The 14,431-nt window shown below is 42.5% G+C and overlaps 1 protein-coding gene across 1 annotated transcript in view; it reads left to right on the top strand.

The window, feature by feature from the left end:
- Window positions 1-12: 12 nt before the first annotated feature.
- LRRIQ3 (leucine rich repeats and IQ motif containing 3) overlaps window positions 13-14,431 on the top strand; it is a 111,654-nt gene continuing 97,235 nt past the window's right edge. Inside the window, exons 1-2 of the mRNA XM_030205707.1 lie at window positions 13-74; window positions 7,274-7,577. Coding sequence (XP_030061567.1) covers window positions 7,311-7,577 — 267 coding nt within the window. The 5' untranslated portion in view covers window positions 13-74; window positions 7,274-7,310. The remainder of the gene's footprint in view (window positions 75-7,273; window positions 7,578-14,431) is intronic.

Raw genomic sequence — 14,431 nt, 5'->3', positions numbered from 1 at the left:
CTCCCTCAATTTAGCTCTGCCCTACATTCACAAGTTTCACTCGGGTCAGGCCAGGGTCATGACCCTTTACCTTTGTAAGTTTAGTGACGTTTAACATCCACTTTCGCCATATTTGTGCCGGGCAAGAAAACAAACGGGGATTAAAGAGCTAATTATCGAATTTATTAAAATCCAAAGGGGAAACGTTTCGTCGGTGTTTACTAATATTTTTTTTTTGTAGTACATCATGCCAATTCTTTCAGTAAGAAGCCGCCAGCGTCACGTTCTCAACCCTGCTCCGCCTCTGTGACAGGACGTCAAGGTTTCCATGGTAACGGGTAACGCTACAGAGCCTCGCTAGCGGAGAAAATTGCGGCTGCACGTGCCGGTGGCTATAGGGTATGTCTGCTGGGGAGCTCTGAGTATTTCCTTGGCTTGAAGAGAGGAGGAAGAGGAGGATCTCAGTTTCTCTGCTCCCCTGGCCGCTGTGTGTCAACTGTTCTCCGTCCCCCACCTCGCCCGGTAAATTGCCCTCGTTTTTCCTTTAGCCCTCATTTCACCACTGCTTGCTTGCTTGCTTGCTTGCTTTCTTTCTTTCTTTCTTTCTCTCTTTCTCTTCTCCTCCTCGTCCACCCGTATTGTGTTCCTCATCGCTTCTCTTTCATCTACTTCATCTATCAGTCTTGTTATCTTTGGCGCTCCTTTCCCCACCCTGGGAGGTTGTTTCATATAACTACTTCCTTTCCCTTCCTTCCTGTAGGGGCCAAATTAATAAGCAGCGCATAGTTTTTCCAATGCTGTAAGCAAATTGGTTGCAAATGTAATACAAAAAATGTGTGCAAACACGGGAGAGCATGTCAGTAGGCTATAGAGTCCTTTTACTAGGGCGTGCAATCAGATTTCGCAAGCATTAAAGGGGTCTTTTACAAAGGCGCGGTAGCTAAATGCTAGAGACACCCATAGAAACATATAGACGCCTAGCGCATGCTTATTTTTAGTGTGCACTAAAAACACTAGCGCACCTTTCTAAAAGGACATGATAGCAGGGACTGAATTGTACAGCACTGCGTAACCCTAGTAGCGCTTTAGAAATGTTAAGTAGTAGTAGAGGTATATAAAATAATGAGTGGAGTGGAACAGGTGGATGTGAAGCATCTGTTCACGCTTTCCAAAAATACTAGGACTAGGGGGCATACGATGAAACTACAGTGTAGTAAATTTAAAACAAATCGGAGAAAATGTTTCTTCACCCAACGTGTAATTAAACTCTGGAATTCGTTGCCGGAGAACGTGGTGAAGGCGGTTAGCTTGGCAGAGTTTAAAAAGGGGTTAGACAGTTTCCTAAAGGACAAGTCCATAAACCACTACTAAATGGACTTGGGAAAAATCCACAATTCTGGGACTAACATGTATAGAATGTTTGTACGTTTGGGAAGCTTGCCAGGTGCCCTTGGCCTGGATTGGCTGCTGTCGTGGACAGGATGCTGGGCTCGATGGACCCTTGGTCTTTTCCCAGTGTGGCATTACTTATGTACTTAAGTGCCATGCAGCCCATAGGTATGTACAGTGGGATGCGCTTTATTTAGCACATGCTATTTGATAGCATGCACTACATCTGTTAGCACACCTTAGTAAAGGACCCCTATATTTTACACACATACAAAAATTGTAATGGCACATGGACTTGCTTGCTCTTATGCACGTGTGTTTGGAATTCTATTCCACACAAACATTATTTATATTAATTATTATGGGGCCCATTTACTAAGCTGCGGTAAACACTAACTCGTGCTTACTGCATGTTAAAAATGCCTACCGTGGGGTGCACTCAGGTATCCATGGAAGTTTGGGGATTGGCGCACACTTCCCATGCGCTAAAAAATAGAAACTATGTTTTAGCACTGGGGGTGTATTTGTGGCGGAGAGTAGGTGTGACCAGAGCAGGTGATTAGCGTGGGAGTCCTTACTGCCTAGTAAACAGGTGTCTGTAAGGGCTCATGTGCTAATGGTCATGCACTAATTGGGAAATTAGAATGTGGCCATTAATGAATCACCACCCTTGACTCTCTGACTTTCTTCTTCTTTGCTTCCCAGCTGCTTCCTCCTTTCCCCTTCATTATTCTGTCTTGCTGTAATACTCTGAGCTATATTTATTTATTTATTTATTTGTTACATTTGTATCCCACATTTTCTCACCTATGTGTAGGCTCAATGTGGCTTACATAGTTCCGGAGCAGCACTTGCGGACTCCAGTGTAGACAAATACAAAGTGATGTTGTGGTTAAGTAGTTCGATAGAGTTAATATGGCGCAACCACATTGGGGATCGTGCAACGTAAGATTTGTGTCCAGTCTGTACTGTGATTTAGTTATGTTGTGTTGCAGAGATCGGGCATTTATGTTCAGGGCCGTGCTAACCCGGTAAGCGGGGTAAGCACGGCAGGGGGGCGCCTCACCTTCAAGGGCGCCGCCGCCGGCTGAGTCAGCGTTGTGTTTAATAAAATTAAAAAATACAAAGCTCTCGAGTCACGTTGGCGCCTATATGCGCATGCGCTGCTGGCTGTGGCTGCTGCCTTCCCGTGCGCTGCAGCCTGCGCTCGTTCATCTGTTTAGTTTAGGCTTAGCACAGCCCCAGCGTGACGCACGGCGTGACGTCATCGCGCCTGGAGCCTCGCAGGCAGTCCGACTCCGAAGGACGGGTGTTTGCCGACGCCGACGCCACGTTGGAGACTGGAGTAGTGCTGGGAGAGAGAAGAGCCGGCGTCCTTAGATCATTGGATGATCAGCTGCTGCTGCCCGCTCCCGCAGCTCTCCGCAAGTCCGCATTAATTTTGGTTTTTCGTTTTTGAGTCAGACTGGTGGACTGTGGACATCATCGGTAAGGACGGTTTCATCTTGTTAACTTTTCATTACTGTAATGGCTGGCAGCAGGCTGGCCTACACTTATCGATAAAGAAAGTTAAGTTAGATTTGAGGCTGCAGGTTGGGGCGGGAACTGGAACCAACCAGGCCAGCTGGGGAAGAAAAGAAAGATTAAGATAAGGGAAGGAGGAAATTTCTGGGGGGGGGGGCGCCAACTGCATCTTGTGCCAAACCGGGGGGGGGGGGGGGGGGCGCCAACTGATAGTCTGCAGGGGGGCACCAGAGACCCTTGAAACGGCCCTGTTTATGTTGGATCGGTGGGGTATGCCTTTTTGAACAGGTGAGTTTTTAGGTTTTTACGGAAGTTTAGGTGGTCAGTTGTATTTTTCAAGGCTTTTGGTAACGTGTTTCACAGTTGTGTGCTAATGTAGTAAAAACTGGACGCATATGTTGATTTGTATTTGAGTCCTTTACATCTTGGGAAGTGAAGATTTAGGTATGTTCTCGCTGATGTCGGACGTGTTTCTGGTTGGTAGATCGATCAAGTCGATCATGTATCCCGGAGCTAGACCGTGGATTATTTTATGAACCAGTGAGCAGATTTTGAAAGCAATTTCTTCTTTGATTGGAAGCCAGTGTAGTTTTTTGCGGAGGGGTTTCGCACTATGAAATCGTGTTTTACCAAAGATAAGCCTAGCTGCCATGTTCTGAGTAGTCTGCAGTTTCTTTAGGATTTATATGACTCTTGATGTTGATCTGCTTTTGTGGTGTAAATGGAAGGGGTGGAAAAAGCAGGTAACGCTTTGGCAGGAGAGAGAGAGAGCAAGTAACCGCCTAAGCGACACAGCCAAAACATAGGACTGACTGTTATGCGGCCTGATTTGGCTGGTAAATTGGTACTTAACTGCATAAATGTCAACTCCACCCATGGACTATCCACAAAATAGCTGGCTTTGAGTTTAGCAGTCTGTGGTGATATTGAGCGGCACTAACTGGTTATGTGCCACTGAATATCAGCAGATAGTTCTGAACAAGCAATTTATCTTGCCAGGAGCCATTTCTGGCTGGTAAATTGCTTTGAATATGGAACTCATGGCTGCTAGTTTACCCAGTTCAAAGGAGGAGATTTCAGGCCTGTAATGAACTTCTGATAACCCTCTCCTGAGCCATTATGGGACACTGATTTCAATGGGTAAACTCATGAACTATAAATACAGTACTGCATTGGGATGTGAATTCAAAATCAGATTAGCCAAAATTTCACCATCCTAGGACTAGAAGCTTGTCAGCTGTGCAGGAGGAGTGGAAAAAGACCAGAATCTTTAGGACTGAGATGAACGGGAAGAGGGAATAAGGAATAGTGGAACATGTAGAACTGGATTTAAGTCACCTTTAATTTCAGCAGTGGATATGCTCAAGAAGTATTTCAGTGAAATATTGGGGATTCCTATGGAGGGATATCCCCCTATAACGAGGACCCAATATATTTCAGGAATAGTGAAACAATTGAATGAACAACCACAGGTAACCCCAAGTTTAAACTTGACTGAGTTTCTTGAAAACTCTCTGGAGCTTGTAACAGAGAGAACCACGCTGATTGCATCATTTGCTCTTGAACTTGATAGAAATAATATTTTAAGACTCTACTTTCGCCATTTAAATGAAATGTTTTTGGGACAAAAAGTTCAAATTTTTCCTGATATGGCAAGAAGTACACAGAAAAGGAGGAAAGAATTTCTCTCTTATAGATCTAGAGTTGTTAAATTGGGTGCTACTTTCTTGTTAAAGTTTCCCTGTAAATGCTTTGTAACTTTTGAAATGAATAATTACATATTTTCTTCCCCTTTGAAATTGTTAGAATTTATCTCATCTAAAGAAAATGTTAAGTCGCCAACTGTTTTGCCTCCCTAACTACAGTGCTGTAACGTCGGCTGTAGACATCCGTAGCCCCTCCCGTTTTAATTTTTGATTTATTATATAGATTTAAATTTCCTAGTGTCTTGATCCACCTATTGGGGACAAATGTAAACTCTTTTTTCCTCTACAATTTAACTTGTTTAGGTTATAGTAATTTGATTGCCTTTACTTTGTTGCTGATATTTCATGTTTATATTATTGGATGTAAACAAAAAATTTATAAATAAAGAAATTAAAAAAAAAGAAAGAACTGGATTTAAGAGCATGGTGCCCATAAGCAGGTCGGACAGTAATGAGGTGAGGAGAAGTCTTTTTGGATGCCGTCAGAATACAGTGCCCTAGGAACACAAGAGAAGAGATGGTAAGCAAGATAGAGTGGAAATACGTAAAAAAGACAGGGAGAAGGGGGTCAAGATATAGATGGAGAAAGGAAACAAACTGAGGGGTCCTTTTACTAAGCTGTGGTAAAAGATAAATCCTTCTTATCTGTTCCCTTCTCCACTACTGCCAACTCCAGACTTCGCGCCTTCTGTCTCGCTGCACCCTACGCCTGGAATAAACTTCCTGAGCCCCTACGTCTTGCCCCATCCTTGGCCACCTTTAAATCTAGACTGAAAGCCCACCTCTTTAACATTGCTTTTGACTCATAACCACTTGTAACCACTCGCCTCCACCTACCCTCCTCTCTTCCTTCCCGTTCACATTAATTGATTTGATTTGCTTACTTTATTTATTTTTTGTCTATTAGATTGTAAGCTCTTTGAGCAGGGACTGTCTTTCTTCTATGTTTGTGCAGCGCTGCGTATGCCTTGTAGCGCTATAGACATGCTAAATAGTAGTAGTAGTAGTAGGACCCTGTGCTAGCGGCGGTGGCCATTTTTGCCATGCACCAGGGCCCCTTTTACTGCAATGGGTAAAAAGGCCAAAAAAGAAATGGCCGTGTGGTAAGTTTGCACTTGCCGCACAGCCATTACGGCGAGAGCACTTAATGCCACCCATTGAGGTTTTCCCGCGGTAACCCAGCGGTAACCAGGTAGCGCACAGCACTGCCCAATGACCACCAACCCCTGCGCTAGAAAACCACACCTGATTTTCTGTAGCGCCAGAAATGGCGTGCGTTGGGGGTGGAACTACCATCGACATCCGGTTGTTCCGGGTTGCCACACAGCAAGACCATTGCCGAGTGACAATCCTCTAGTAAAAGGACCCCTGAGAGAAGGAACAGAACTGATCAGAACTGAACATATGATGTAGGGAAAAAGTTAAAAGACAGATGGTGATATGGGTGTAGAATTAAAGCACAATAGAGGGGAAGGAGAATGGAGAGCCTGATGAAATGAAGTGTACTCCAGCTTCTTTAGTACTTTAACTCCTGATGATCTTACAAATTATTCCCGATTAAAAACTTAAAATGAGGTATGACTTAGCTTTCCTACCAAGGCTGTGTGTAATGAGAGTTATTTTATAAGGCTTTTTCCATCTGTAGAGCCCCACAGAAAAGGGCTCTCATAAAACTGTGCAACCAAAAACACATGTATAACTGTGCATACCAAGACTGTGTGTACTTAATGTGAACAGCATTTGTAGGTGTTTCTGGGAAGGTTGAGAGCAGACAGAGTTGAGAGGTACGCACTTGGCAGTTATATACTTATGCATGAAGATTTGTGCACTGCTGGCAGTAGTCTGGGTGCACATTTTGCAAAGGCACATATGTTGCCTGTATAAAACAGGTTCTTTTTAGACATTCCACACAGCCACACTTTTTATAAAATTATACCCATTGAGGGGAGCTTTATCACTGGGCACCCAGGCAGGGAAAGCATCTAGGCACATATGTTGTATCCATGTTATAAAGGTAACGTTTGTGCCTATGTGTCTTTATAAAATTATCCCACTGGAGTTCTGCCATACAAAGATACATCTCCTTCAGGGCAGGAGTAACTTTCTCTATGTGCTGGAAAGAATTACCCCCTAATTCTATATATAGCGCTCACATTTCTGCGCACAAATTTGGGTATGCACCCAAATTATACACACAATTGAATTGCTTAACAAGCCAGTTAATGCCGATAATTGGGCGCTATCAATCAATTATTGGTGCTAATTGACAATAATTGGAATTCACACACGGATCTTTATCGTCGCTATTCTATAAATATGTACATGTAAATTTTCTATGCGGATCTGAAAAGGGCGTCCTCGGGAAAACTTGGGCGCCCCGTTCAATTATGCACCTCTATGTACCAGTGGCAAGTTTCAAAGTGATTGCAGGCATGTATTTTTGCTTTGAATATCGGAAAAAAAAAAACCTTGGGGTTAAAAGTATGCACACTCTTTGTCCTAGTTTAATTAATTGGAATATTATCCCCTTAAAGGTTAAAGTATTTTATTTCTTGTCTTATTTTGTATACATCAAAACTATTTTTATGATATGATGAACCCTTTGTGAAAAACTACATGAAAATATGTGTTCATATATAACCATCAGCATAAGGGAAATCTTGTTTCTGCCCTAGGTATTTCAAAGAAGAACCTTGCAAGTGATGATTAGCCATGAAGGAATTTATTGAAAGCATTTATTTTGTATCTTCTTCTGAAAAATTGCTACTTGAGCATGGACAGAATGCCAATCAACGTGTTGCCAATGAGCTAAAAGATCTTGTTCTAGTACGGTTAAATAAGCTACTTCTACAGGATATGATCTACCTGCAACATTGCATCTCACTTAAAATCTGCATATTGTCAAATAATTGCATTTCAAACATTAGTCCCCTGAAAAGTTGTTCCCGCTTGGTTAAATTGGATCTGCATGGAAATCAGGTAAACAGGAGTCTTTAGAAGGCACAGTGTTTATGGGGTATCAACACACATTGAGGGTAATTTAATAAACCATTTTTATGTGCTTATAAAATTATTTATTTGAACATTTCATTTTGGCATTTTATATACTGTTAAGTCAAATAAGCTCTTATTTTAGAAGCTTTCTGACATGTAAATATGTAAACAGCAGTATTTAATTGTCATTTAATTTCTGAGAGGCCCAGAAATTTTAATGACCTTTTATAATAAGGGCTTTTCAGATGTTGGGAAGCCAAGTGCATTGAGATGGTAAGGTGGCATGGGGAGGGTGGGGAAGGGGGTGGTCTGGGCAGAAAGACAATCCAGATGTGCAGTCCCTATTTAACATAGATAATAAACATCTGAAGAGGGAAACCCAAAGGTCTGAATTTAGAATTGCTCCTAGGCATAACTTAGTTCCTGCATTAGAGGCAGCAGTAAATTCTGACATATGAGGTTGCCCTTCCCCACTGCACACACTGTGATGGCCGGGGAAATTGTGCTCTATGTGGGGTGGAGGGGCTTTGTGATGGGTGGAGGGGCTTTGTGATGGCTGGAGGTATGGATGGGTGTCCAATGTTTGGCATTTTGCCATGTCTAAGTTGTAAAATCACCACAAAGATGTGACACTACCGAACCTGATATGCCTATCTGGCAGGAGGATTGGTGTTTTTATTTTCACCATCTTTGTTTTCAAAATGGGTGCACCTGCTGGACATCCCACTGCTGGGAGGTCCATGCAGTTATGTATTTTAGAAGAGGATCTACTTTGGCAGACCCTTTTCTAAAATATTTGCCAAAGTGTAGACATCCTAACTTGGACATCTCTAGGCAGGCTTGTGCCTCCTTTCTAAAAAGCCAATCTAGATCTCAAAAATGGTTCACAGACTACATGATAAAATCAATCAACAGACCATATAAAATAAGCACATCTGTCCAGACACTCTAATACATAGCACTCCCTAAAAATCCCACCTTCAAATTTCTATGGGGCCCTTTTACTAAAGGGTGTTAAGCCCTAACGTGCACTTAGTATGTCAAAAGCAGACTACTGCAAAACACTTTAAAACATTTTGCGATATTTTGCCTGTTAGCATGCGCTAAGTGTACGTTAGCTATTGTAAAAAATTATTTTAAGGAAGGGCATGTTATGGGCGGAGAACGGGCGTGGAAGCGTTAACCAGCTCGCATGTTGACATTAGTGTATGCTAAATGGCTAATGCTGGTTAATGCGGGAACACTTACCGCTGGATTCTCTATATTGTGCTTAGCATTCTGCACCAAAATCCAAGTGTATTCTATAACAATGTGCGTAACTTAATTGGCTTAACAATCCAATCAGCATTTTTAACAGCACTTAACAAGCAATAATGAGCACTAATTGGCAATAATTAGAATTTACGTGCATAACTCGCTAAGCCTATTCTGTAACTGTGCACAGTACCTAAATTCTAATTCACGGAGCCAAAAAGGGGCATGGTTATAAGTGGGAAAATGGGCATTTTGTGGGCATTCCAAAATTTACACCAATTGTTATAGAAAATGCCCCTCTGCACCAAAATCTACGTGCCGGTATTTATGCCTTGTTGATTTATGCAGGAATTATGCTAGTATTTCATAAAGACACAAGTGCTGGGGTTTACTAAGCCGCTAGCGCGACTGGCTGTGCACTAGTGCCAACATAGCCCATTCACTTTGAATGGGCTGTGTCGGCAATGCTGCGAGAAAGCCGCTAGTGTGGCTTAGTAAACAGACCCCAAGGGTACCTATCTGGATTTTCAAAAATTATTTGACTCCTGAGGAAATTAGAAAGCTATGGGATAGGAGAAAATGTCCTAGTGTTGATTGTGAACTGGTAGAAAGATAGAAAACAGAGAGTAGGTTAAATGGTTAGTATTCTCACTAGGGAAAAGTAGATAGTGGGATTGCACATAAACAGTTCACCAAAACATAATAATGATGCAAGAATGTTAGAACAACTCAATAAATAACTTTCAAACAGTGTAATATTACAAGAGGGAAAAAGCCTCAGAACCCCATCAGAAATGTAATTAAATCTCAAAACTTGAAAGGGTAAGTTACATTACAGGGTGAAAAACCCTCTGTAAAATTCAATAAATAAACTTGCACTTTCAAAAAAATATTTATACAAAAAATATATGAAAATTTTATCTTAAAATTGACTGTGGTTTCAAAATTCCACAAATGGTCCAACCAACGGTGGCCAGTGCATTTCACAATATAGCTTCATCAGGGTAAGCGGACCATAACAAATTTTAAACAAGGGCATCCCAGTATCCTGTGGCCAATCCAGGTCACAAGTACCTGGCAAGATCCCAGAACAGTAAAACAGATTTTATGCTGCTTATCCTAGAAATAAGCAGTGGATTTTCCCAATTCCATCTTAATAATGGCTTCTGGACTTTTCTTTTAGAAAATTCTCCAAACCTTTTTTAAACCTTGCTAAGCTAACTGCTTTTACCACATTCTTTGGCAACAAATTCCAGAGTTTAAGTACACATTGAGTGAAGAATTTCTGTTAATCCACCAGTGTGTTCTGAAACTAAATACAGTACCAGAGAATTTTAGTAGTTTTGCCAAGTTAGTTATATTGGCTAATACCACTTGCATCTACTATGTTCTTATTTCTAAGTTTGTGAAAGATCTATTCTTAAATATTTGTTGCATTTGCAAAGGTTCTTTGATTTGATATGCTTTTCTGTTTTCCAGATCTGGGATGGCAAATAAGTGTCTTAGACTTTTTTTTTTGTTGTCTGTTTTAGTCGATATATATAGGGCAAATTCTCAAAAATACTGGGTAAACAGCAATTTACTTGGATAAAAGGCCTTGGTTGAAAATTTCCCTCTTCTGTCTGGCTAGTACTTGCAGGTTTTCATCATGGTCAGTCCTAACATTGAGTGATTGTGGGGGGGGGGGGGTGTTTTTTTTTTTCCCATGGCCCCTGCTTCTCAGCCTCACTTTTCTGTTTCTACTGACTTATGCAAATAAGACCTTGCAGTGAGTCTTTGCACATGGCCCCCCACATCTCTTTACATCCCCCATAGGCCATCTCTGGTTTTCGTAGTGCAGATACTACTACTCCTTATCATTTCTATAGCGCTACCAGACGTACTCAGCGCTTCACACTTGAACATGGAGAGACAGTCCCTGCTCAATAGAGCTTACAATCTAATTATGACAGACAGACAGGACAAGTAAGGGATAAGGGTTAGGACAGACAGGACACAAAGTATGTGACCGCAAATTTTCAAAGGGAAACTAGGCAGGCTATTCAAAATTGCATCCATAGTGTTAGGATTTACATATTTTGTACTAATATCCCTATCCCTAATGGTTAAGAAGCACTGGGTTGTCTTTATGGATTGGCAGTCACAATTCCAAATAGTAGTGGTATCACCATATCAGGCTTCCAGTATGACTGGTATGTTATATATGGAAGCAGAATGGTTGCAAGCCCAAACTTCAGTGAGATGGGGAGGTTGGACATTTTGAATAACAGTCTTGCTTATTTTGGCAGTAATGGGAGATTATTACAAAAATTGGCAATAAAACATGGATGGGGCCTTGGATTGGTATTAAGACTAGTTTTAAGGACTGATCTTAAAAAGACAAAGTACTGGATAGGTCTTAAATATTAGATTGGTCATACGTATTGGTATTAAAAATCAAAGTTGAAGATGACATGTTCTGAAATGATCTGCCAAGGATGGTGGAAACTAGTACTTTCAACAGATTTGGGGCATGCTCAGGTTAGATGTGGATAGCAATGCCAATAAAAACAGCAGATTGTAGAGCTGAAGATGAGAAGTTCTGAAATGGTCTCCCAGAGATGGTGGAAGCATGGCATGATACTTTGGGGATGCTTAGCACCCAGTGGCTTCTTCAGGACTGGCTCCTATGGCACAGGGGATGGGGAGAATAGACAGGTCTCTGTAAACAGCAGAGGCTCTGATCCCCTTCACTGTCCAGTCTTCTTTCTGCCAACAGCTGACTTAGGGTAAACATTTTACTTGGGAACCATTGACTTGCCCCATCTTAGAGGGCCCTCGTAAACATATGGGCTCTAGGCACTTGTCTAGTTTTCCTATGCCTTATTCCTACATTGAATAGAGGCCAGTACTATTTGGGCAAGCTCGGGACAGATATGGAGGGCAGAAGTGGTCACAAAACAAGGCTGCAGATTATAAGTAAATAGCTTACATGGGATAACGGATGGTCTGCTGTAATCAAAAGGATGAGAGGTTAAGCAAAAGACATGATGGTTTGGGGTGGGGAAGAACTGATGTTGGATTGCATTTATTTGCTAAAGTGCATGGTGGAAGAATCTCAACTGAGCAAATTGGTGGGCTAATTTGTTTTTCTATCTGCTGCCATCTACTTTGTTACTATGCTATAGTACATTTGATTTTCAAATGTATCTCTTCGCTCCCTTGGCTGCCCAAACAATTACGGCAAAGCATGTGAGCACTTTTAGATCATATTTTAGTAATTTGCAAGGGAAATCACATGGGTTGTTGCCCTTTGAAAATTTGCTGCCATGTATGTTGTAGATGGGCTGCATCATACATGGCAAAGAAGGCTATTCAAATTGTCCCCCATATTCCCCGAGGATAATAATTCCAAAAGTAAAGAGTGACAGTACCCATTCCAATGAGGCTGGTTTACAAAGTGACCACCAAATAGAACTTAGACATTATCTGGCTGATATTGAGTCCGTGGGAGGCAGGCTGGCTAAGTCCCACAATTGGCACTAAGCCCGGATATTTAATGCTGGCAATGTCAATATTCATCGTTAGCTGGTTAAGTATATAGCAGCCAAAGATAGGACTGCTATTTAGGTGGTCCGCTTTGACCGCTATGCTTAACTGGCGAAATGCTGAATATTCGCGGCTAGCCAGTTATATTGTGCTAACTGCAAATATTCTGCAGAGATAACCAGCTATCTTGCACTGAATATTAGCGCTTAGCCAGCTGAGTGCTATTTAAACAGTCAAGAACGGCTCCTGGCCAATTAATAGTGCTGAATATCGGCCGGTATCTCTAGAAGGGGCAATTTTTTTTGTTACATTTGTACGGCTTACATGGGGCAATGGAGGGTTAAGTGACTTGCCTGCTCCCCCTCCCTTCCTGTGTCTCCTATCCTTTGCTCCAGGGCTCCACCTCCCGCCATCCTCCGCCCCCGTGCCCCGCCCCCTAGGATCGTCGCCACCGCTCCCACCCTCCACAGGACCCCCGCTCCGCATTACCGTCCCGTGCAGCGCCTCTCACCTGTATGCGAAGGTGCTGCACGGGATAAAACATCTGATCGCCAATTGCTTCTCCCTCCTCCGACGTCAGTCTGTTGTTCCTGGGCCCGCCCTCCATTGACGTAAGTTACCTACGTTAGTTATCTACGTAGGTAACTTACGTCAATGATTTGTTAGAATCGTCGGTATGGTTAGTGCATTGCGAATTGTCCACATTTCAATGGTAGTTTCTGGTTTGCATTCCGTTTTTGTTGTCTGCTATCGGCTTCGGAAAAGGGCCCTTTATGCATGAGACGGTGGGAAATTTCATCGTTCAGCGGCCGTTAAAAGGTCATTACAGTTTTGTGCATCTAGGCCTCAAGGTTAAACACCATTTCTTTTCACCTTTTAAGTTACTACAGGGTTTGGCTTTTCCATTAGCCCTTCCCCCATTGTGTTACCAGGTAACCAGAACAAACACCATTCTTTCATCACTTGAAATAGTTATGGGGTTTCTTCTTTTCCACTAGCCCTTCCCCCACTACACTACATACAGGCCAGGGTATTCACTGTGCCCCTTGTTCCCACGTACTTCCATACAATATCAGACACCTCTCCCTTTACCACATCACTCAGGAGAGCAAAAACAAAGAACTGTCTGGGTTCTTACCCCAACTCATGGAGCTCTTCTGGGTTGAGTGGAAATTCAGCTCCCAACACTTAGCTCCTTTTCCCTATCAGTGGCGTAGCCAGACCTGACATTTTGGGTGAGCCCAGAGCTATCATGGGTGGGCACTATGTATATAGGTTATGAGTAGCCATTCTTGGGATACATACAGAACATAGCTAGAATGTTTCCTCTAACAGCTTTCCATAGGAAAAATGTATTCAAATTCTGATAGCACCTCAATAATAGCAACACAAAATTCCTTCACTGCCAGGTACTTTGTGAAATAACACTATACCTGCAAAGAAGCTTCTTAGAGCCTATGCTGCAAACCTTAACACCAATTCTGAATAGGAATACCAGTAACAGTACCTTTAAAAAGGCAGCAGTGAATATGCACAACAGCAATACACATCCCATTGGAATAGCCAGACAAGTCAGACTCAGAGATCCTCACACAAACCACATGCCAGCAGAATCTCTCACCTGCTCGGTCACAGGTAGAACACAGACCAACCTTATCAATTACAAAATAAAGGACCAAAAATTTAAATTTGTCCTGTAGTCCTTCCTTTCCCTACCCCCTCCCATCCATCCCAGTGGCCCAGCATCAGCCCTCCCCTACTCTCCCCATCCATCCACATAGCCCAGCATCAGCCTTTCCCTTCCTTACCATCATTCCCGTAGCTAGGCATCAGCCTTATCCTACCCCCACCCCTCCCTATAGCCTCAGCCCTGCCCTACTTCTACCCATCTCCTGCCCTTCCCATTCTCACCTTCCCCCACCCTGAAGCACACCAGCATTAAATATAAAACATTTTGGTTTTTTTTAATGTCCTTTGCACTGTAGAGTCCACCCCCACCCAGAAACCTGCCTACATTAAATACAACAGCCCATACTCATTTTGCAAGGCGATCCTAC

Source organism: Microcaecilia unicolor, chromosome 6 (genome assembly GCF_901765095.1).
Source record: "Microcaecilia unicolor chromosome 6, aMicUni1.1, whole genome shotgun sequence".
Classification (NCBI taxonomy): Eukaryota; Metazoa; Chordata; class Amphibia; order Gymnophiona; family Siphonopidae; genus Microcaecilia; species Microcaecilia unicolor.
This window is presented reverse-complemented; position numbering and strand designations above follow the sequence as displayed.